The sequence below is a fragment of the Gekko japonicus genome, unplaced genomic scaffold, assembly GCF_001447785.1.
Source record: "Gekko japonicus isolate JY-2015 unplaced genomic scaffold, Gekko_japonicus_V1.1 scaffold394, whole genome shotgun sequence".
NCBI classification, from domain to species: domain Eukaryota; kingdom Metazoa; phylum Chordata; class Lepidosauria; order Squamata; family Gekkonidae; genus Gekko; species Gekko japonicus.
Window position 1 is genome coordinate 1158465 of NW_015173135.1, and position 23884 is coordinate 1182348.

The following is a 23884-nucleotide window of genomic DNA, read 5'->3' on the forward strand; positions in this document are numbered from 1 at the left end:
TTTCCCTACTTCCTTCTCTCATTCATACCCACCCACCAATCTACCTTTTATCTGCTTCCCATCCCCCGGGAACCACTGCATCAGCTGCACAGGTAAGTAATCTGCACATTTATTTATGTATTTAAATCAATTTATACCCTGCCCTCCCCACCAAGGCAGATAACGTTATTGGTTTTTTGGGGGGGTTAAACCCCCAATATATCTTTTAAGACTTTTTTGCCCACCTGGAGTGGATGCATTTGGAGGGAAATCTCCTTTCTCTCATTGTGGGCCCGATCTCTACATTTGGACATCTGCAGATCTGCCCACACTTGAGAAACAGATATATAGGTGATGATGATTTCTAATATCAACCTCTGGTCCATGAAATCTTTGTCAGGGTCTCACATGGTTCTTGTTAAACAACCATGTAATTTCTGGGTGTCTGTACAGTATACGCTATGGCTCGGTGTTATGCTACCACCACCCTCTGGAAGAAACTAATCTTGATCCTTGGATGATCAGAATCGAAACCAAGCTTATCACTGATCTGAAGAGTTGTTACCTTTTCAAATACAAAAGCATCCTCTTTCCATACAGGATTGATTGAGTTGGCAGCTGGTGTCAGTTTGGTTCTGTATCGGCGCTTGGGATCACCAGGCAGACCAAACAACTCCACTTCCACATAGGACCTCACACTGCGCTCTGAGAGGAACTGGCCAGAAATTATCTACCAATGAATAGAAACAAGATCAACACAGTATCGCTTTTTAAATCCAGTCCTGCCCATATTAGGGTCTGACTTTCTCTTCACTTCTGGGGCAAGTATGCCTAATTTCCTTCTTTATGGGGCTGATCTGAATGTTCAGATAAAGCCCCTGGGCACAGTGGTTCCTGGAACCACATCACTTCAGAAAGTGGTTGGATGAAAGCATCACTGTATATATCAAAGTCTCCCTACCCATGCAAAGCAGTCAGGTCAGGTAACCCAGTCTTCTCCTTAATGTGCTACATTTCTAAATGCAGGAAGCTTTTTTGCAAATACTGAGCAGAAACAAGGAGTGCTTTTTAGGAACAATTTCACCTTGTGTAAAAAGCACCTTTCTGGCTGAGGTTCAAACTGGCTCAAAAGGTTTGTGTATTGATAGTGAAGACATTGTGGAAAAGGATGCAATCCCTTTGCTTCGAATTAGCTTCCACTGTCCTCAGTTACACTATCACATAGTCAAATCGGTCTGCTATGTGGTATCAGTTATTTCTAGGAATAAGGTGACTGGGTTGGGGTTTTTTTTCAGAGGAGGGTCTGTAATGAAATTAAGTTCAGAAATAAGCAAGGTGAGAAACATGGGGGGCATCTCCAGCCACCAGAAAGTATGACTTCAGCGCTGAAAATGTACGTGTGGACATTTTGCGTAGCCCTAATTTTTAGAGCGAGGAGCATTCAAACTTGTAGTCTCCATATGGGTGCTGAAGTGGTATAGGTTCCAAGACAGCTGTGCCACATGATTTTGGGGGGCTTACAGTTTCTTATTTCAGAAGTGCCTGTGTCATCCTTTGCTAAGGAAAATGTTGTTTTTTTTTTAAATTTCATGCCATTTGTTAACACCAGGGGGGAAATGTCACTACAATACCATCACCCTCTTGCACAACACAATAGATGCAGTTTCCCATGAGGAGCCTTGCTAAGTGCTAAATACACAGGAGGGCTTAGTTTAATACCCCTGGTGAAAGGGCAACGGGTGCACGAACAATCCAGTGGTTTGTACTTACCGTTATTGACAATGTACTTGCTACCACTACATCAATGCGGTCCACAGAGAATGGGTCAAATTGCTTATCTGGGCGACGCATAAACTCATGCTTGAGAAGGTATCCACTCTGCCCATTGAATTCAAAGAGAGCCATGTTCTGTTGCATGGGGACATCTGTGAGAGGAACAAGAAAGCAGGATAGACAAAGACAGGTATGCCTGTTAGTATGTGTATGGAAAATGGACGAAGTTACACTTCAGCAGTATCTTTCTATAAAAGTCCTCAGCATGCTTTATGCTTCACCAAAGGGATTAACCTTCTTTACACAGTAAAGTTGTTTTGTGCAATGGATGCAGATGTCAGAACAGTCTTGTACCAAAGGAATTTTATAAAGTACCCTAATATCTTATAAATGAATTGATTTATTGGCTTGGATCCTGTGGTAACTCTCCACTGGTGGAAGTGACTTCTGTTACTGGAGTAGAGCTTCTTCACCTCTCCCCTCCTGCTATAGCCCCAAATGCCCCCTAGGGGACGGGGGGTTCCCCAGAAACAACATGAGGAGAGTTGGAGGTCTCCAGTGGGAGGTAGAGCTGGCAAGTCTTTCCCCTTCCATTTTCATACAACAGCCTAGCCTACTTTATCAGATGTATGGGTTTAGGTATGCTTCAAAATGTTTATTTGCCTACAAAGTCACCTTTCACCACTGCACCAATGTGGTCACGGAGAAAGGGTCAGATCTGGAAAGCTGGGATATAGAGGGCTCTACCCAGTACTGTCTTCCTTTTTTCTCCTTGCATTGGACTTTGGTGCTGCTCACCCTCAAGAGCTGGTCCTCTTTCTCCATCCTGAAGCTCTCCCATGTGTTATCTCCTTTCCCAAAATTCCTCACCTCCCATGTCTTCCCTATATCACCAGTCCTAAGAAATTCCATGTTCTAGTTACAGATATTTATATTAAGGGGCAATTACCACATGATTTATTTTTTGTCATTCTTGTATGTTATCAGATTTATATTTAGTCATGTTTTGAATACGGATAAAAACCACTCTTCTTTACAGTGATTTAATATACCTGACCACAAGAGCACAGCCCCATAACACCATTTCAGTCTGTCTGAAAAATAGAGATGTTACCAGCAAGTGATATGTTTCCCAAAAAACAAGCTCATTGGTTTAACTGTCTCCCTGCGGTTCTAGTCCTGATTCAGATACATTTAAGTCCTGTGCCATCTTTCTTCCTAGATTCCTTAGGCCATGGCCCTGGAGCTGGTCCCTGATGTAAATAAAAGACAATTCGTGGTTTAAGCTCTGAAGCTCACTTGCTTTCTTTGAAAAGCACACGTATTTTCCAAAGATATGTCTACTACAAAAAAGCCCCAACAGGAAGTAAATGAATGAAGGACTACAAATGAGCAAGGACTGGAAAGAATGCAAGGGAGAAAGGACTGAAAGCACAAGTGTAGACTCAAATGGGAAGAAGCTGTCAGAGGAGCCCACCACTCACCTGTTGTTTGGAAGTTTAAGGCCACCATTTGGCAGCCAACATTCCAGAACATCTGAGGCATGTAGTTTGAAGAATCCATACGGGTACCCTTGGGATAAATGCGACTCATTTGCCTCTTGTTATAACTGAATATATTTGATAAGAAATCCATCTCTGCACATTATTATAGTATACACATCCTGGGAGTAGTGGATCATTTTTTAAAAATAAGTGAAATAATTATTGGCATTTGACAGGTGTTGACAGGTAAGTATTTGGCTGCTCTGCAATTCTTTGTAAATTACGGAAGTCTTTTTCTGTCTGGAATTCAGCAAAAAGAATCCTGTTTCTAAAACGTAAGACAAATCAAAAACAAAAAATGCACACGCCCATATTTATCACCACCACCATCAAGGTATGATTTAGGAAGGAGGGCTCTTGAAATAAGGATACTCTACAAACTGGATGGGAGATCTGGTCAACAGCTCGTAAGCCTTCATCTCAGTGAAAGAGGAAACAACATAACTTCGATTCTTCTCTGGAAAAAAGCCAAGGGAAAAATACAAAACGTGACTCATTCCTGGTATTATGGCTCCAAACACTCCTCTTCTATTCCATGCACTACTCCTCACAAATCAAGATGTGACCAGTATATACTTCTCTGGCACAAAGCTGAAACAAGACATATAAAAGAAGACTTGGGCTTAGGGGAGCCTTCCAGACATGATCAGATGATCCAGGAGAGTTAAACTGAAGCACTCAAACAACAACATCATAACGAGTGTTTTAGTTCTGAGAGGAATCCACGATCAACGATCAACTGCTTACCAACAAAATAAATGGAGTTATTCTCAAGTATGATGGTTGCATGTATTTTTGGGCTACTGCCATGGGAACATCATGCTGTTACTGTGAGGTAATCACAACATCCCTTCCTCACCTGTTCAGGTCCTTCCTCTTGTCCCTTACTTCCTCTAAGACCATGTGCTTACCCTGTTCCCATATCCCTCCTTACTCTGAAGGCATCTGAAGTTCAGAAGACCTTGTCACACACAACTTGTGAAGTTCAGAAGACCTTGTCACACACAACTTTAAGCCCTCCTGATGTAATGTGATAACAGGCTTATGCTAAAGGTGACTCCTTTAGCATTGTTGCACAAGCCTAAATTCGAAGGTAGCATTGGGGATTCAAGAAGGGGACAGGAGCTGGGCAGCCAACGGAATGATATATCTGGCCTAGCTGAGTCTTCTCTGGAATTGGGTAAGGTGAATTTTGCCCACTGTCCATGTTTTTACAACAGCATTTTTTTTTTATGCATGATCCTAATTAGACCTTTCCAGGCCATCTGAATTATTCTTTCTTCTTGCTGAGAGATATGGAAACGGTGCACGGAATGCTGTTACCTTCCCACCAAAAATTCCAGAATCACTTTCAATGCAGAAGAGGCATCATGTTGGGAGTGGCCCTTAGGGGCTAAGCACTGAGGGAAATGTGTACGAAAAATCATGATGGTTATTTCTTTTTCAGGGAAAAGCAGCCTCTGGAGTGGGCAACTGGAGAAGAATAGCAAGGAGGGGGGTAATAAGCCCTTTCCCCACCAGTTCCATATTGTCTCTCTATACTGATTTTCCTCCTATTCATCTTGTAGCATACAGTTAAGTCCTAAGAGGAAAACAAGCAGATGATTTCCAAATGCCTGCGAATGCAGACATGGCCAGTATAACATTCTCTGACTATTTGGAAACATTTCATTTGGGGGGGGGGGGGAATCGTCCTTACGTGTGGATATTTCAAATGTGTCAAATTTGATGGGCTGGATGTAATTAACCAGGCTGGACATTTCTTCATAAGCTGTCACTTCCAGACCTGCAGTACCCTAAGCAAAACAAGGACAGTTATAGGGGAAAAGAAACCCAGACAAACACATTTTTACTGGAGCATAAGAGTCCATGAAAGTTTACACTATAGTAAATATTTATTGGTTTTTAAGGTGCCACAAGACTCCCATTTGTTTTTGCTGCAACAGACTAACATGCCTACCCTACTAGACTTAGAAGCACAGACACACACCCGGCTGTTTACAGGAAACCCAGTTTTATCCAGTGGTGGGCCGAGTCATAGTGAACAGTCACTGAGTAGAATTCAGAGTTGCAGCCCATGAAGACCACAGAGCTTTCCTCCTCAACAGTAGCTGCTCTATGCTTCTACAATGACTTTCATTAAAAGATCTCAAAGAACATTAAAAATCTGAAGGGCGTGCACTTATGTGCAGGAAAATACATTATTCATGCATATATCCTGAGCTGGATGAAGATCAGTGTACACAGATAGGACTATAGGTGGCTGGTCCCCTGTTCCAGCTGCCATGGTAACATTGCATGGGCCAAACTGGATGAGATGATGGCGATCCATTTATTTATTTATATTTACATTTATACCCCGCCCACCCTGTAAACAGGGTCTGGGCAGCTCATAGGAGACGGCTGACAGGCCGATACAAATAAAACAATAAAAATATTAAAATCCCTTAAACCCACCATGATAAGATCTCTTTCAGAAACATCCACAGTAAGGTCAAAACTGCATCAGGCACAATAAGAGATGAGTTAACCCTTTCCCCCTTGAATTGTATTCTAATTGGGTTTAAGAGGGTAGATGTAGTATTTGTCTTTGACAACTTCCAACCCAAAGAGCTAATCGGTGTGATTGCACTGAATTGGACTGAGACCAATAAAAATAATTACAGCTATGCTGTGAACTTCCAGCTATTCCATTAGGACACATCCCATTCATTTTAGCTGGGCTTTCACAATGACAGTGTGATTAGGAGAGGATCTTAAATTTCCCAGCAGCCCCATCAAGAAGGTGAAGATGAAAATGATTAACATTCGCTAAGTAAGAAAATAAAAGGCACAACCACTTGAAGTAATTGTGCTCCAAGGGCTATCAGTTTTAGAGTCAGTAAAAGCAATATGTGAATCTTGCCTCCCAGTCAAGTTAACATCACACATTCCACTTAGCAGGGAGAAAAATGTGCTAAGTAACTGTTTCATAATGGAACTGTATTTTTGTAATGACCATTAACACAACACAGTCTATGGCTTTGCATTTAAGCTGAAACTCCTATCTCTCATAAAGACAGGAAAAATAGAAGGCCATTTCTACATCGACTACTTTCATCCTTTATCACTGAAGGAAGAAAAAAATCCACATGCATAGGTGTAACCTCCAAAAAATGTTCAAACCAAGCCACCACAAGGCTCTACCAATGGAAAAGGCACATGCGAGCAGTATCCATACCTCATCAGACTGCATCTTTTTTATTTCTTCTTCATTCAGGTCCTCCAGGTCCTCTTCTGCTTCAGGTACCTCTTCAGTTGCCTCACCTGCCCTGGCTAAGTATTCAAAACACACATGCAAACCTATCAGCAGTCTATCCAAAAGCCTCCTTGTGACCTGAAATGCCTCCATAGAGGACATTTCCTTCCCCCCAGCTCTCTATCCAATCTGGACCTCTAAGTGCTAATTCACACATGTATGTTTGTTTATCATTCAGGACATATATAGGTGTGATGAATATCACAGATTGGATCTTGCCATTGGATGGGTGAATGTTCCTTTCCATAGCCAAAGCAAGTTTTTGCAATGGGACTATGAACTTTTCAGTGCTGCCTCCCTAGATGTTCCCAAATTCTTATGTCCATGGTGAAAACAAACAACATTATTGCTTTGTCTTACCTTCAAGTAAAAGGCTGCATTCAGATATCACAACAAGCCATGTTCATGCCCATCGCAAACAAAGGTTTATTGGGATGACTGATTACAGCCACTTGGCATGCTGGAAGGAACTAATGGATGGCTAACTCTTCAAAGAAACAGGACTTGTCAATGCAAACATACAATAATCCCATCAAAATGCTAGGCTGCATGTGAAAATGATGAATGCTCTAGATAGGGAAGCAAGCAAATAGGCACTCATTTGAAGAAGCCATTTTAGCCACTGATGAAACTATTAATTGCTATTAAATAGAGTAGTGTTCTAAAATGATCATGTCCTTTTGCTTCCATCCTAAGCCTATTGGTACTTAACTTGCATTGGAGGAACCCTACAAAACCAACTCCCCAAGGTAAGGTCCACCCCTTTTAATTTGGCACCTGTGCTATCTTTGTCTGTTGGTGTGGGCTGCTCAGCAACTTCATCTTCTGGATCCTTCACTTTCTTCAAAGTGTCTTGGTTCTCCCCAGATGTGAACTGGTTCTTCTTGTTCTTAATCAATATTTTCCCCAAGAGATCCTGAGGGCTTGGCAGTGGAACTCCTGGTTTAAGCTGCAAAAGTTTTAAAGAACACCATTTCTGTTGATGCAAAGGTCATGATTTCAAGATTCCTCTCACCAAGAGGTAATACTGACTGCCAAGAAGATAGCAGCACAAAACCTGATCTGAAGGCATGAAGCCTTCCTCCCATATAACAATTCAGCATCCTTGTCTTACTTACTGGGAATTTTTCCAGTGGCTCTGTCAGCAGCATATCTCCAAATATGGTTCTGCAGTATTCAGCCATCTTAGCCTGCTGCTTGGGCCTAATGAATAAGAAATGCAGGACTAAGCCACAAACAAGGTGAGCCTGTTAATAGCACCACTGAAGACTGGCATCATCCCTGCTCCAAACTAGAAGGGCCTGTCACTGCCTCAGAGCTGTTTTTGCAAGTTCAAAGAGCTGATTCTTACCTCTAAGGCCCTACCCATGGCTTAGGCCAGGGTACCTGAATAACAGTGTCTTCTCATACTGTCCAGCCCACCAGTTAAAATCCTCCTCAGAAGCCCTGCTCTCTTTGCCTGCAGAAGTGATGCAGAAGGGTGACCAGAGACAGGACTTCTGTGGTGGAGCCTTGCTGACAGAATGCCTTTCCCTTTGAGGCTTGCCAGGTGACTACCCTGCTCTCTTTTGATGCCAGGCAAAACATACACACACAAAAACAAAAAACACCTTTTTACCTTTTAACCAATTCAGGGGTTGATTCTTTAAAATTGCTTTTTTTTGTCTGCTTCCAATTGTTTTAGAAGCCTCATTTTAAGCAGCAAAATGTTTGTGTTTCTTTAATGCTTTTGGTGGGTTTTTAATGCTGGGTTCTTACTAGCTATTAATTTTTTATGACTTCAGTGTTATTTTTCTGTTTTTGTCATGTTACTGTATTTTTATTGTATTACCATTATATTTTTATTGTTTTAACTGTGAATTTAATATATGGATGTATTCTATTGTTGTATATCACCCTGAGCTCTGTTTTATAAGGGAGGGCAGTTTGGAAATTTAATTTAATAAATAAATAAATAATGTTTTACTATGCAAGCCGCTTTCAGCACATCCTCTGGAGAGGCAGCATAGAAATACTCCGAATTAAATAAATAAATAGCCCACTCCCTTCTCAGGTGTTTAACAATAGTGTATTAAGAATGCATAAACAGAGTTACCCTTTAAGTCCATTGAAGTTAAGTCCATTGAAGAGATTAAGAGTTATTCTGAGATGATATTTTTTTCATCGTTAATTTCTCTAATTCAACTATTACAGTATTGGGCTCCACACTGGTTAATTTGGACTAACATGAATATTCACTAATTTATTTATTTATGCCTCAATACATCCATAAAACGAGCATTCAACCTCCATGAATGCATTCCTCTACCCTCCCACCCTCCAATTTCCCATCCCTGAAAGAGGAAGTTTTCCTCAGCCAACAAATCCTTCATACTCACGAGTCCACGTGGTTCTCAAAGGACAAGATCACAGGGTAGGGGGAGGTTTTGAAGGCACTTTCTGCGATTGCCTCAATTGCGTCCTGTATGAGGCAAGAGGCATAAAAGAGCCTATGAAAACAGCAGACCCAGATGCCCTTCCTTCCTTCCTTCCTTCCTTCCTTCCTTCCTTCCTTCCTTCCTTCCTTCCTTCCTTCCGGGTTTCAGGTCTGCACAGCAGCTAATTCTGTATGTTTTTCTTAATAGCCAAGCCTTCTAAAAAGTCCTGGTTTTTTTTTTTTTGCTCCTTTTAATGTTAGAACTCTAGTTGTCAACAAGTGTATACAGGAATGCTCAGAGGCAAAGAGCAATCTCTCAGTTCTTGCATAATAGTGAACTTATGTGATAATTTCCCAACCAGCATCCAATATTCTTGATACAGAGTATGTTTAAAAAGTAAAAAGAGGAGAAAATTTGAATTTGGGGTTTCTATCAGGCTGTATCAGGGCTGAAAAGTAGCTAAATTATAACTTTGTTCCATAAAATTTGCCAAAAGTGCCAGGACTCAAATTCAGCACATTTGTAAAAAGGCTCTGATAATATGTTGGATCCTACATCTTCCGTTTATTGTCACTGATCTTCCTGACTTCCTTCTCCAGCCAGCCGTCCTTTCCAACCCTAGGAAAGTTTATTCCTGAGAAGGAGAAAGAGGACAAAATCACTCCCTTCTTCTTCTTCTTCTACCAATGGAACACTGCTGATGGAAGAGACAGGACAGAGCAATTTTGTCTCCTTCTCCCTCCCCCACTGCAGCCTCTGGATCACATGGCTATTACTCCAGGTGCTTTCACACACATTGAACAATGCACTTTCAGTCCACTTTCCATGCACTTTAGCAATCATTTGCAAGTGGATTTTGCTGTTTCTCACAGGAAGAAACCAGTTGCACAATGGATTGACGATGCATTGTTCAGCATGTATGAAAGTACCCATGTGGGTGCTACAGCCCCAGGAATAATGTGGGGAGAGGGAAGCAGGTAACCTTGTTTGATCCTTGTTTGAGCCTTGCATTATACCCAGGCCAATAACAGGAAAGAGAGCAAGACTACAGCAACATAAGAGGACAGTGAGAAGTCTTATGTCCACACTAACAGTGAGAAGGTTTGACTGCTTTAACTAGTTAGATTAGAACTAGAAAGTGAAATGTTGATGTGGCCTGCATCAATGAAGCAAAACCAAGCAGTTGGACTGGGTCACCCTTAACAGCCATTGTACAAGGCATTTCACAAAAGCAAAACCAAGTTTGCTTTGGTACAGAGTGCAGAATTTGGTGTTATCTCAGGTTCTGTATTGCCTCAAGCCTGCATTTTTCAACATAAGGAAGTACTTACAGCAGGATCAGCATGCAAGAGTCAGGCTAATACCTTCCACATCTGCTAATCTTCCCCACCCCAAGCCACCAAGACTAGATGCACACAATTCCAGGAGGCCCAAATCACCCTGGAGGCTCTGGGAGCTGGACAAGAAGACAGAGGCAATCTTTCTTGGTGTGACATCCATGGAGGGTCTTGATTCAGTCAGTCAGCCCTGCCAAATGCCACCCCAGGCTGTCTGTGCCCAACAGGCTCAATCCACATCTCAGGGAAAAATCTTTAAAAACCATCCTGGGGAAGGCATACGCAGAGGAGAATCAGCAGGCAGGAGAAAACCTCTCCTTCCTTCCCACCAACACTCCCCTGTAAATCCCTCTCCTAGCCCCTGCATTAGCACTATAAGGGAAACATGGTGTTGGGGTCCTTATGCTTAATTTCTTTATTTTATTTTACAAAATTTCTGTCCCATCTTTTTGCCCTCACAAGAGCCACCAAGGCAGTTTGAAAAACCTAGCTCTGCCTTGAATAAGCAGAGAGCTATAGCCAGTCATGGTTTCCTAGAACTGCAGTAGTGAAGTTTTTACATGTAGACCACCACCCCATAATGAATAAAGAGAGTCCTCAGAGACAAACTCTTTGAACCACTGAGAAACCATAAGGCTCTAACATTCTCAAAGCAAATCCAGTAGGCAGTTTCTCAACATCACTTATTACTTCTTAATTTATTTATTTATTTTGGAAATAATATTTTTCCTAATGTTTTATTGAGCTGCTGCCATTCAGTTTTCTTTATTTTCTCCTTTCCCTTCACTACTAATTGGTAGCTTATGGTAACATTGCTTTCTCTATAATTATCTGCCTTCTCCTGCTCCTGCTCCATTCATTTAGTAATGTCATGCAACTGTATACCTTGTTATTTTATAGCAGCATGCAACTGTTCTACAGCAAACCGAACCTTGGGGTGTAACTTTAGAAAGGTTGATTGAATTTTACCAGGGAGTAACATGGCCCAGGACTTCGTATCACCACTTGCAGAGAAATCCTACCTGACTGAACAAGCAACTAATGGCTAGGGGGAGGCTGCTGCTGCATTGCTTCAAAGAACCACTTGAACTGCATTTCAAAGAAAACTGTTCCAGGTTCAAAGCAGGGGCCAATCAACTCCCTACTCCCACCTATTTGGGGTTGAAAATCAGCCAAAGGCAAAAATTGGAGAGGGGAGGATCTATATATATTATATAAGCTACAATGAAAGAAGCTTGCTATGCTAATGACTTGTGGTTCCTTTCCAAGGTTCATTGTTGTGATGTAGCCAAATCCTTCTGTACAATTACAGTTCTAGTAATGCTGCACAGTCCTCTTTGTTTGCCCTATCAGCTCAGTAGTGCTGTGTAGTGGTAACCTTGATGTCTGGGCTGTGAAATTTCTGTCACCACAGACAACATGCATACTAAGAACTTAAGCATTAAAGGGAAACAAGGACCTTCTTCAGGCCCTGCAACTATTGCTGAGGGTCCTAACAGTCAAACTAAGTAAGATATATGGATCTTCATCAAAGCGATGTGTCTCTTGCTGTCCATTTCTGATGACAAAAGGGCATTTTCACCAATTTTCCCTCCCACTGCAGACCCCCACTCAGGAGTTAGGGCATGCAGCATGGGACTCTGTCTCAGAGTTCCCCGCTGTCTGGACTTAGAGCATGCAGCAAGGCCCTTTAGTGGTGGAAAAAACACAGAGAGGGCACTTAGCACTACAGGGCGAGAACTTCTCACTAACACTCAAGGAGGAGAGCAAAATCTATATGCTGTAGCTGACCTCTCCCATTTCAGAACCCTAACAAGTAACCCACCTTTGGATGTTCCCCCCGAAGGGACAACCACACATTGACAGGTAAGCAAGTTTGCCGCCATCTCCTTCATTGTTTTCTATGGTGGGAAAAAACATTACTTTTTTCCCACCAAAGAGAACAATGGAGGGGATGGGGGCAACCTGTTTGGGGGACCGTAGAATTGGACCCCCTGGTCAAATGTTCTTGAAACATAGTGGGTATCTTGGGGAGAGGCTCCAGCAGCTACCCTGTGAGTTTGGAGCCTCTCCCTCAAACCACCTCCCCTACAGCCCCATAGAATATACCCTATGTTTTAGCCATTTACTTCAATGGCCCATAGGATATAATGGGGCCGAAAATGACATTCGGCTGGCGGAAAGACTCCCCAATTGGCTTGTACTGCCGAAACTGACATGTGGGGGTCTTTCTGCTGGCCGAAATTGATTCTGCCCGATTCGGCCGCCAGCCCAGGATGGAGCCTGTGGGGCTGCTGACAGGTGGGGAAGCTGTGGGGCCTTGGTAGGAAGTCGGGGGGCTGGGCCCCAGAATGCTTCAATGTAGCTATGGGCCTGCTTAAAACCACTCTGCTCAGTCTGCTGTCCCAGCCCTCCTCTTGGAATGGAGTGTTTCACCTGGCCAGCCCTTCCAACCTGCAATTCCACCCCACTTAGATGTATATCGTGCTGGGGATCCTCAGTCCTCTTCCCCATGGCCCCAGGGAGGTAGTGAGTGGAATCTTCACACCTCACCTCAATAAAGTCTGTGTTGTGTCACAACTGTGTCTCTGTCTGTTTGGTTTTGACTACATGACAGGAGCTCCATACCTTTCCCTGCCCCACTCCCTCCCCATCCCATTTGTCACTCCCCCTGAGGGCTGCCCAATGACATGTCTAAGAGGGAGGGCTCTTGGGTGCCTGGGTGGCTGTGGATAGTTGTGCAGGTGCCAGTGATCATGGTCCTCTGCCAAACCTAGCAGAGGCCCAGCAGCACCACCAGAGCTGACCTAACAACCGGCCCCCTCTCTCACTTTGCAGGCTGCTGTGTGAAGGGGGGAGGGCCCAGAGGGTGGTCTGGGTGAATGAGCCAGCTTCGTGTGGTGGCTGGAGTGTGACACTAGATCTGGGAGACCCAGATTCCAATCCCCACTTGTACCATGGAAGCTAGGTGGGTTGCCTTGGGCCAGTTGCACACTCTCAGCCTAACCTACCTCAGAGGGTTGTTGTAAACATCAAATAGAGGAGAAGGGAACAATGTAAGACACTTGAGGTTCTCATTGTTGAAAAAGGTGGGCAATGAATAGCATGAATGAAAGAAGTTCATAACTGTGTGTCTGCTCTAGGAGGGGGCTTCTGTCACCCAGGGGGAAGGCATCTGGGAAGGTATCACTGAAGGGGCAGGAGATCACGGGGGCCCCCGGAGTCAGTGGCTGGGGGGAGCCAATGCAGTGGGCAGACTCGATGTCTTTGGAGGGGCACTGGTAGCGGAGAGGGGCACCTGAGTCAAATCCTGCATGCTGTAGCAAGGGAGTCAGAGCCCTTGCTGGGGGCCCAGGATGGCAACTGAGCAGCAGCAGCTGCAGTCCTACCACAAGGGAGGGATGTCTTCTCCTGGGGCATGGAGGGGTTGTCTACATCTGTGGTGGCAGCTGGCAGGCACCTGGAGGGGCTGTTGATGCCACGTGGGACACTGGGGACAGCCAGAAGTGCATCAAGAGGGGATGTCCTAAAGCAACCGGCAGGATTGCCCATTGGGAACAACGGGAGAAGCTTGAATGCCCATTGGACATACTGGCAGTCAGGGATGCCAAATGACTTGCATGGGTTCCATCGCAATACATTACCACACATGGAAGCCATGATGAATGCTGAATGAATTTAGAATGACAGTCTTTGGGCACCGATTGCTCTGGGAGTGGAGTGACGGCCATTCCAGCCCCAGACCACTTCTGCCCCATTGAGGAGGCAATTGGGGGATATGAGGGTAGTGCTGCATGACCCCACACCTGAGCCCTCCCCAATGGCCTCCTTTCCTGCTCTGCCACTGATGGGTGGTGCGGGAGGGCCCTCGGCAATGTGGCTGGGAAGCATGCCCACCGGTGATCAAAGGACACCCGCGAATGTGTAGGGTGGCAACAGAGCACAGTGGCATGGTTGCTAGGGACATTACCCTGGTTACACTCAGAAAACACTGCAAACCCACCAAATTTGTCTGCTGGCTGCCCGTAACTTATCCCCATAGGGAAAGGACTAGCACCACTGTGGTTATGCAGCAGCTGCCCACTGCAGCAGAGATGTGGCACAGGATTGCTTTGCCCCGATTCTCCTATGCACATAAAGGCCTGATCTTGACCATACCATGATGACAGAGATTAAATGATGAAAATTACCATGACAGGCATTTCCTCTGTCTACTCCTTATTCCAAACAAAATGATTTCCTGTTATTTATTTTTTGTCCCTTCATTATCATTTGAGTCCATACACCTGCCATATGCAGTACGATTCTAAACACAACTGCACCCCTCTAAGTTCACTAATGTCAATGGGCTTACAAGGGTGTAACTTCACTTAGGATGACAGTGATTTGTACCCACATCAATTTGTTCTTACAGGCCTACATACAAGCCTATCTAACCACTTGTCCATCTGTGCCTCCACAAAACTGCCCATACTGATTTGATTTCTCCATCATGCCCTGGATGAAGGAAATCCAGTTTGAAACACACACATTATTATGGTATACACATTCTGGGAGTTGTGCCATTCATTGGTTGGCCTCCAGCAAGCTGTTATCACTCAGCCAAACCAATCTCATGGGATTGTTGGGGGCGAAAAGGCTTAGAACCATAGAATCACAGAGTTGGAAGGGGCCATACAGGTCATCTAGTCCAACCCCCTGCTCAATGCAGGATCAGCCTAGAGCATCCCTGAAAAGTGTTTTTCCAGCTGTTGCTTAAAGACTGCCAGACTGCTTCTCTGAGTTCTTTGGAGAAATGGTGGAATACAATATATATATCCAACAGATAAGTAGATAAAAATTAAATAACCTCCAGAGAGCTCTATACCTTGAACAGGATTTCAGTGGTCATTGTGAACCCATGGGTGATGATGGGCTCCTCATCTGGAGGCTTTCCCTTCCAGCAATCGAGTTCCACACAGCGGCAACCCACCAAAAGGGTCTGGCGATACATCTCTGGAGATGAAATTCCAGAAAATTGCCCAGCTACCAAAAAAGTGCAGTAAAAGGAACAAGAAGTTTGTCATCTGTAGTATGAATGGGAATATAAAGATTTTCATATATAGGTTTTTCCTTCTTGATTGTTCATATTCATATTTCTCTGGTTTTTATAGATTTATTCTTTAAGGAATATTTTATTAGGATGTTAGAAAGGCCTGTTATATAGAAGGCTTTCCTCTTGTAGGTCTGATATTGTTAGCAGACAACATAATAGGTACAAAGTTCATGATTCTGTAGTTCTTAGGGCAAACCTTTCAATGTCTGGGTCAGATAAGATTTTAGTCTGATATGAAGAATCCTTGCCCATTATCATTTAGGTTAGGTTAAGTAAACACTTAGTTTAACGTAGATATGTTTCTTTATATCTGGCCAATCAGAGGATTATTACTCAAATTACCACTGTCTTTTGTAACCAATTATGCTGTTTGAATATTGTTTTCTTGATGATGTCAGTCCATGTATAAAATATCATGTATTTCCTGAATATGTTCAGAATATGCTCAAGAAGAAGATGAAGAAGTTAACTATTTGGTCTAATTGTTTTCCTATTAAAAGAGGTATTTTTCCTGATTATGCTGAGAAGAAAGCAGTCAGTTTTGATGGGTCCTTTGGCCTAACTGTTTTCCATACTTCATTACAATAAAATACAAGAACTTCCTCCTCATTTGACTTCATTTTTGACATGGAATCTAATATGTACAACAATCTGACTTACAGTGTAATGATCATAATGTAACCTTTATTTTGAATGCTAGAGATGAGAGGGCAAACTGATTCCTCTGCCTGAAGAAACAGCTTAGGTAGATAGGTTATATACTATGTGTACATGATTCCCCCCTCTACCATAAATGAACACCCCCCCCAAACTCCATGGAGGAAGGCACGGTGAAAATGTGACTGATGATGACTGTGATTTTGGCTCTACAACTGGGATGACGGCTTTCAGTGAAACAGAACATGGTGGGCATTTATGCAGTTTCTTCTCATATATGCAAAACTCACATGACTTTATCTGGAGTATGCACTAACTCTTGGGCACTTCTATTATTCACAAACTTGTTGGGCAGCATGCAATGAAACAATACCTGTCCTCTTGCAATAAGGCACCTGGTAGACTCTGACCTGTTTCTGTATCAGGACATACCTGTTAGATATGTGTTATGGGATGAGTTGATGAAATAGTGAGAGAGTGGCTGGTTCATGTCCTGGAACAGTAATAGTTTGTCCTGTGATATCACACTATTTTCAGGACCACACAGGAACCAAACCATCCCCTCTGGAGATAGCTGCCCTAAAAGACAAAGAAACAATTACTAGTAGTAGTGGTCTACAGGGTCCTGAAGGAAGTAAGCTTGGATATTTCTGCTCTTGTGTTTTATTGGATCCAAGTCACAGGAAGTGTGGTGGTAGCTACTTACATCTGCCACTTCTCAACTCTGTTCATGAATATTTTGTTTTGTCCCAAAATGTTTCAGGAGTCCAGCACTGATCCCTAAGTTTAGAGCCGACCCACAGCTCTGGCCAACAATTATCAGGGTTCCTGGCACTCTCCATAGGATACTCATCACCATTACTACCAACGCACCTCTATTATAAGCATGGCCAACACAACAACTCAAATTCTTGCACCTAGTTCCAACTCTTCCTTGTAAAATAGGGGAAAAGAAAAATGTATTTATTTATATAATCCTATTCAAATTCCTAATGGTAGGCAAAATTTAAAACAAAAGAAAAAAAACCAGTGCAGGACAATATAAAACAGGTGCAGACATCAACTGTGTGAAAATAGCTGAATTTACCATATTTAATAGTTTGTGAGAATTTTAAAAGTCTTCATTTGCATCCCTCAAACTATATGGGATCGTCACCTACTGCATTCCCCCCACACACATACACACAAACACACCTGGGGAAGCTATCTCATAACTGCACTACTAAACCCACGATTGCCTACCTCTACTGAGAAGTCTTTTCCCGGGAAAAACAGCCTCCATTGATGCAAGGGAACAGGAGGGCACATATGGGAGGATAAACTGAGCTCATTCAAAACAGTATAGTATATGGCCAGGGATCTTGAATTAGGTATGGAAACCAATCCGCAGCTAATGCAAATGGTCAATAACAGGCACAACCTGAGGTATGCTTCGGCCTGTAAAACTTATTTATTTATTTGTTTGTTTGACTTTTATCCCGCCCTCCCATCTAGGCGGCTCAGGGCGGCTTACAACATCAATAAAACCAATACACATAAAAACACGAACAATTCATATAAAACAGTTTAACTATAAATAAAATAAATATAAATAAAACGGCTCAATATATATTATATCTAAATGTCTACCACAGTGTAATCACTACCATTTACATGCCTTAGCGGGTCGGCAAGGCTCAGATGGTGTGACATCAGTCTGACTGATATGCCTGGTGGAAAAGCTCCGTCTTCACGGCCCTGCGGAATTGCTGGAGATCTCGCAGGGCCTGGATCTCATTCCAATATACTGGTGCAACCAAGGAAAATGCCCTGGACATAGTCGTTATCAGCCTGGCCTCTTTAGGGCCAGGAAGGGTCAGGCAGTGTTGTGTCCCAGATTGCAGTGCTCTCTGGGGGACATGTGGGGAAAGGTAGTCCCGCAGGTAGACAGGTCCATGGCCATATAGGGCTTTAAAGGTCAAAACCAGCACCTTGAAGCGGATCTGGAATGCTATTGGCAGCCAGTGCAGCGACTTTAGCACAGGCTGGATGTGCTCCTGCATAGGGAGACCCATCAGCAGCCTGGCCACCGCATTTTGCACTAGCTGCAGCTTCCAGAGTTGCCCCAAGGGCAGCCCCATGTAGAGAGCATTACAGTAGTCCAACCTTGAAGTGACCATAGCGTGGATCACTGATGCCAGATCTTTGCGTTCAAGGAAGGGAACCAACTGCCTAATCAACCGAAGATGGTAAAAGGCTGCCTTGGCAATGGCTGCTACCTGGGCCTCCATTGTTAAGGAGGCATCCAGGAGCACTCCCAAACTCCGGACCTTCAGCGCTGGCACCAACAGTGCCCCATCGAAGGCCGGTAATGGAATCCCTAACCCCGAGCCACTCCGATTCAGGCACAGGGCCTCCGTCTTTGTCAGATTCAGTTTCAATCAACTCAGTCTCAGCCATCCCGCCACATCCTGAAGCGCCCGGTCCAGGTCTTCTGCGGTAGAGCCCGACTGGCTGCCAAACAACAGATAGAGCTGGGTGTCATCCGCATATTGGTGACAACCCAGCCCATGCCTCTGGGAAATCTGGGCAAGGGGGCGCATATAGATGTTGAATAGCATCAGGGAGAGTACCGCCCCTTGAGGCACCTCACAGATTAGTGGGTGCCTTCGGGACAGCTGCTCCCTAAGAGCCACCCTTTGTCCCCAACCCTGGAGAAAGGAGACAAGCCATTGTAAGACAAGCCCCTGAATCTCCACGTCGGTGAGGCGGTGGGCGAGCAGCTGATGATTGACCATGTCGAATGCTGCCAACAGGTCTAGCAACAGCAGCACCGCCCTGATCCAGATGCCTCCGGAGGACATCCGTGAGGGCGAACAGTGCCATCTCTATCCCGTGACCCAGGTGGAAGCTGGACTGGTAGGGATCAAGTGTGGAAGTGTCATCCAGAAAGCTCTGCATCGCCACCGCCCTCTCTATTAATTTCCCAAATAGGGCAAATTGGAGACTGTTGGGGAGATGGTTTTTTCAGGAGAGGGCAGACCAATGCTTCCTTGAGAGCCCATGGGAAAGAGCCCCTCAGAGAGGGACTTGTTGATAATATCCCTGAGGGCTCCTCGAAACCCCTCGTAGCCAGCTTTAATTAGCCACGAGGGGCACGGATCAAGGCTGCATGTGGTTGGGCGTACCGTTGAGATCAATCTGTCAACTTCCTCAAGGCTGTGTCGAACAAAATAATCCAGAATGGGACCAGAAGACGTGCATGGAGCCTTGAGTTCACTCACTGTCTCAAGTGTGGCCAGCAGGTCGTGGTGGAGTGACAGGACTTTATCGCAAAAGCCTCACAGCCTATGTCCAATTCCCTAACATTTTGCCTGCCCTGTGGCAGAGCTGTCAAAGACTGAATCATTCTATACAATTGGGCTGGGCGTGAGCTTGCAGACGCAATCGTGGCTGCATAGAACTCCCTCTTCACAGCCTTGACTGCCATCTCATAGGACCTCATAAATGTCCTATAGGATGCTCTTGTAGCCTCGTCGCAAACCCTCTGCCACTGTCTCTCTAGCCGTCTGAGCCCGCGCTTCATCAGCCTCAGCTCCTGGGTATACCAAGGAGACAGCCTCGAGCGAGGGCGCAGAGGGCGTCTGGGAGCGATCTCATTGATGGCGGCCGAGAGTCAGTCATGCCAGTCCTTGACCAATTCATCCAACAAGCCGCCGGGGGGCAATGGATCCCGAAGAGCCAGCTGAAGTCACAAAGGGCCCATTTGGCTCTGTGGGCAAGCTAAAATATGCTCGCCGCCCAAACAGGTTTAGGGAGACACATTTACTCAGGCCCTCAGGGCATGGTGGTCCGACCATGGAAGTAATCCGGTCCACTGTAACCCCCACTGCGAAGATCAAATTGAGTGTGTGTGACCAGCTTGGTGAGTGGGGAGAGTCCTAGTGCCGCCATGGACGATGCCAGGTCCACCGCCCGAGAGGAAGCTGCATCGCCGGCACAGACATTGAAGTCACCCAGGACTATCAGCCTCATGTGCTCCAATGCCCAGCCCGACACAGCCTCCACCAGGGATGGCAGGCTATCGGCCGGTGCGTTGGGCAGTCGGTACACCAGCCAAACAGCCAAACTCTCCCTGGCCTCCCAGACAAAGCCGGCACACTCTATGCCGGTGAGCCTTGTTGCCAAGAGCGCCCTGAAGGAGTAAGCCTCCCAAATGAACAGAGCCACTCCTCCCCCCTGCCCCATTGTGCAAGATTGGTGAAGGACCGAGAACCCAGGGGGCACCAACTGGGAGAGTGCAACTGTCTCCCCGTCTCGCACCCAGGTCTCAGTCACGCACGCCAGGTCCACATCCTGCTCCAGCAAGAAGTCCCGAAGGACCGAGGTCTTATTATTTATGGACATGGTGTTGCACATCATCAGTGTCGGAATGGGGTTCTTAGTCCTTGCCACACCACCTGGGACACAGGCTGGAAGGTGGCCGAGTTTCTCTATTTCCCCCCTTCCCTTCCATTTTTGCCTGGTTCCACCGTTAAAAGTCTGCCCCAGCTGATTCTGAACCAGGCAGTTTTGAGATATGCACTTGGCCTCCTCAAATAGCTGCCTTCCAAGAAGTTCCATAGCAGCCTATAGCCAAATCCCACCACGTTCACAAAATGCTGCAACATCTCCTGCCTTTGCCATAACTAAATTTGTTATGCTCATCTACCTGGCGAAGTTAGAAAATGAACAGCACGAACTGTTCTTCAAAGCCTGCGTCATTGTCCCAGACTGGGGATTATGATGACGGTGAAGTCTGATGGAAAAGGACTCACCTCTCTGAACATTCATCCCACTGGGCTCATATTTCTCTATGAGACCCTGCACCTGCTCTGGCTTGGCAGGGGGGAAAAGCACATCATTAAGGTGGGAATTTCGTTGTTTCTTGTTGATAAATTTGGTCAGGTGCTCCTTGGTCATGTAAGGCTTGGCTTTTGAATGGCTAGGCACAGACAAAGGAAGAGAGAGAAAGAGGTGACTTCATGTTCCTGGGAAATCCTACGTCAGTAACACAGCACTTCTGACACACTCTTTTTGTTTGGTTCCTTTTTGTCCTTCCCTTGCCCATCATACCTAATGTTTGCTTTCAGCCCCACAACTTTCCTGATATCTAAATAAATTAATAACATTGCACAATTCTGAGAAATATTCTGAACAGGGATTAAATAAAGCCAGCAACTGACCATTTGGGGGGAACTGAATGGTTATTCTAAAAGCTAAGATTCATCAACCACTTCTTTAATTTTTGAAAATCCTGGTGGTCTGTTCCATTTGAAGGCCAACCATGCTTCCTGCCACAATTCTAACAAAAGAACCCACAAGGCTGCCTTTATACGAAATCAGACCATTGGTCCATCAAAGTTAGTATAGCCTACTCAGATTGGCAGTGACTTTCTAGGGTCTCAGGCAGAGGTCTTTCACATTACCCACTGCCTGATCCTTTTACCTGGTGATGCTGGGGATTGAATCTGGGGGACCTTCTGCATACAAGCAGATGCTCTACCATTGAGGCATGGCCCCTCCCCTAACAAACAATTTGGATCATCTCTATTCCATGTTCCATTTTCTGCCTAATCCATAATGGATTTTTAAAAATTGGCAAAAAGCCGACCAGCAGCAAGAAAATGGTGGGCGTGGGGGAAATGCAGAGGAAATGGCAGTGGATATAGTCAGGATGGTGCAAAAATCTGCACATTTCCATCCACACTGAGACCAAACCCAGTTTGAATACAGACTTTCAGGAAAATATGCAGCAGAGGTAGGGAAAATCCAGAAGGTGAACAATAGTGTGATATCTGATGATATCTGAAGAAGTGAGCAGTGACGCATGAAAGCTCACACCATGCCACGTATTTTGTCAGTCTTTAAGGTGCTACTGGACCCTTGCTCTTTTCTAATGATGTCATGGGGAAAGGAGAAAGTGCAGTTTGGGGAGGAACATGGAGCAAAAACTCTGTGCAGAAGTCATGACAGTGAATGGGGAATTTAATGCTACAAATGCATATTTACCATATTAACTGTACCTAACTCTGTTCTGGATTGTGGCCAAGGTTAACAAAATGGTGGGCACATCCACACTGGAACTGCAGATCAAGGGAGCATACCACTTTGAAAGGTGCTGAAGTGAAGCCAGTCCAATAGTCACTGCAAATTATGCTGAGGTAAAAAGGCAGGTAAGAACTCTGTGATATCCTAGCTGTATCTCACAGTCTCACCTCATCTGTATAGTATCTAGTTGCCCATGGAGACTTACTGTGAGGTAAATATCTCATCAATCTCTGGCCGAGGACACAGATTCATCAGGAATGATTTGTACACACTCTCAGGGAAGTCCTCTGGATTGATACCATCATTCTGAAAGCACAAGAGCAACTAGTATCATGAATGATTTTTGACTGGCTTCATTTCTAAAATTTGGAAGACTGGCACTCAAGACTGCCATGGAGTTCCTGACTTATCATCACCGGCTGGAATCCCTTCCTCCAAAGTCCAGATATGCATGTGGTAATTAAAGTCTATTAAATGGTAAAGGGAACCCATTCTGTATCACAGAGCTAAAGTTCTGCACACATTCACAATTTATTTTACTATTGCTTCATGTGTTCTAAAACTGAGTCCTCATACTGAAACTAGTTTCTTCCTGAGGCTTAACTCAAATTCTTGGGCTGAGACATCAGACCTTTACAAGTGTGTGCTTCTGGCATTCCCATCTCATATATTGAGAGAATGCATTACACATAATCTCAGTACGTGTAATTGCCATTTAATGGTCAGTGCACATTTTTCAGCCCTATTACACACTAACTAAAACCCAGATTTTCAAGAGTACATATCTGCACATATCAAAGTTACAAAATATGTGCATTACTCTTTTCACACTGAATGGCAATTATGCACACCAAGAGAATAACACATAGTGTGCTCTCCCAGTACATGAGATAGGAGCAACAGACATATAAGTCCTGAAAAGGGCTATTGATTGGGCTGCTAAGGATAGAGAACTGGATGCTCTCTCTCTTTTGGGGAGTGTGTGTGCATGTGTGTGTGTGCATTTTAGAGATGGGTGTATTACTTTCCCATTTTCTTCCTTCATATCTTATGTCCACCATGCTGACTGCATACAGCTGTCCTTGTTTATGTATTTGCTTGTTTTAGTTAGAACATGTATCTGTTATCTTACTCTATGGATCTGTTGTTAATGTGTTCTGTGTTTGTATCCAGTCTGTACTGCCTTTGAAACCGATTCTACATGCTCATAATGCCTGGTTTGACCGTGAATGTAAAGTATTAAAAAAAGATCTGCTCCAAGCCATGAGATATACCAGGCGTAATAGGGACAGGGTGCAGTCATCAGTTCTCTCAAAACTCAGGTCACAATATAAATCTTTAATTAAGCAAAATAGAGCATGTGAAATTCCTTTGGAATGAATTAGGCAGAGCTGTGTCTGAAAAAAGTATTCCCGTTTTTGGGAACTAAACAATTTATTTTGGCAAATAAAAAAAGTAGCCCATTTTGCCAGATCGATGCACATATCCCAGGTCATGTATGGTTCACTTACTTCAGCTATGTGTTTGGATCAAATTGTCCTCAGTCAGAGGGCAACAAAAAAATCTATAAGGTTGCACCCCTAGACTTTACAGGTATTCCGGAATGGCCACCAGTTTCAGAACCTGAAATTATAAGTTAGATAGCCACACTATCCTCAGGAAAATCCCCGGGGGAAGATATGCTTCCGCCTGAGCTATACAAAGCTTTCCCCAAG

The 23884-nt window shown here is 44.4% G+C and overlaps 1 protein-coding gene across 1 annotated transcript in view; it reads right to left on the reverse strand.

Annotated features, from left to right (window-relative positions):
• Positions 1 to 22475, reverse strand: part of PLCB2 (phospholipase C beta 2) — a gene marked incomplete at its 5' end in the record, with an annotated part of 45343 nt that extends 22868 nt beyond the window's left edge. Inside the window, 13 exons of the mRNA XM_015422184.1 lie at positions 545 to 709; positions 1750 to 1904; positions 3237 to 3361; positions 3669 to 3753; positions 4996 to 5092; positions 6517 to 6611; positions 7372 to 7543; positions 7713 to 7797; positions 8973 to 9055; positions 15216 to 15373; positions 16533 to 16679; positions 20897 to 21063; positions 22375 to 22475. Coding sequence (XP_015277670.1) covers positions 545 to 709; positions 1750 to 1904; positions 3237 to 3361; positions 3669 to 3753; positions 4996 to 5092; positions 6517 to 6611; positions 7372 to 7543; positions 7713 to 7797; positions 8973 to 9055; positions 15216 to 15373; positions 16533 to 16679; positions 20897 to 21063; positions 22375 to 22475 — 1635 coding nt within the window. The remainder of the gene's footprint in view (positions 1 to 544; positions 710 to 1749; positions 1905 to 3236; positions 3362 to 3668; positions 3754 to 4995; positions 5093 to 6516; positions 6612 to 7371; positions 7544 to 7712; positions 7798 to 8972; positions 9056 to 15215; positions 15374 to 16532; positions 16680 to 20896; positions 21064 to 22374) is intronic.
• Positions 22476 to 23884: the final 1409 nt, after the last annotated feature.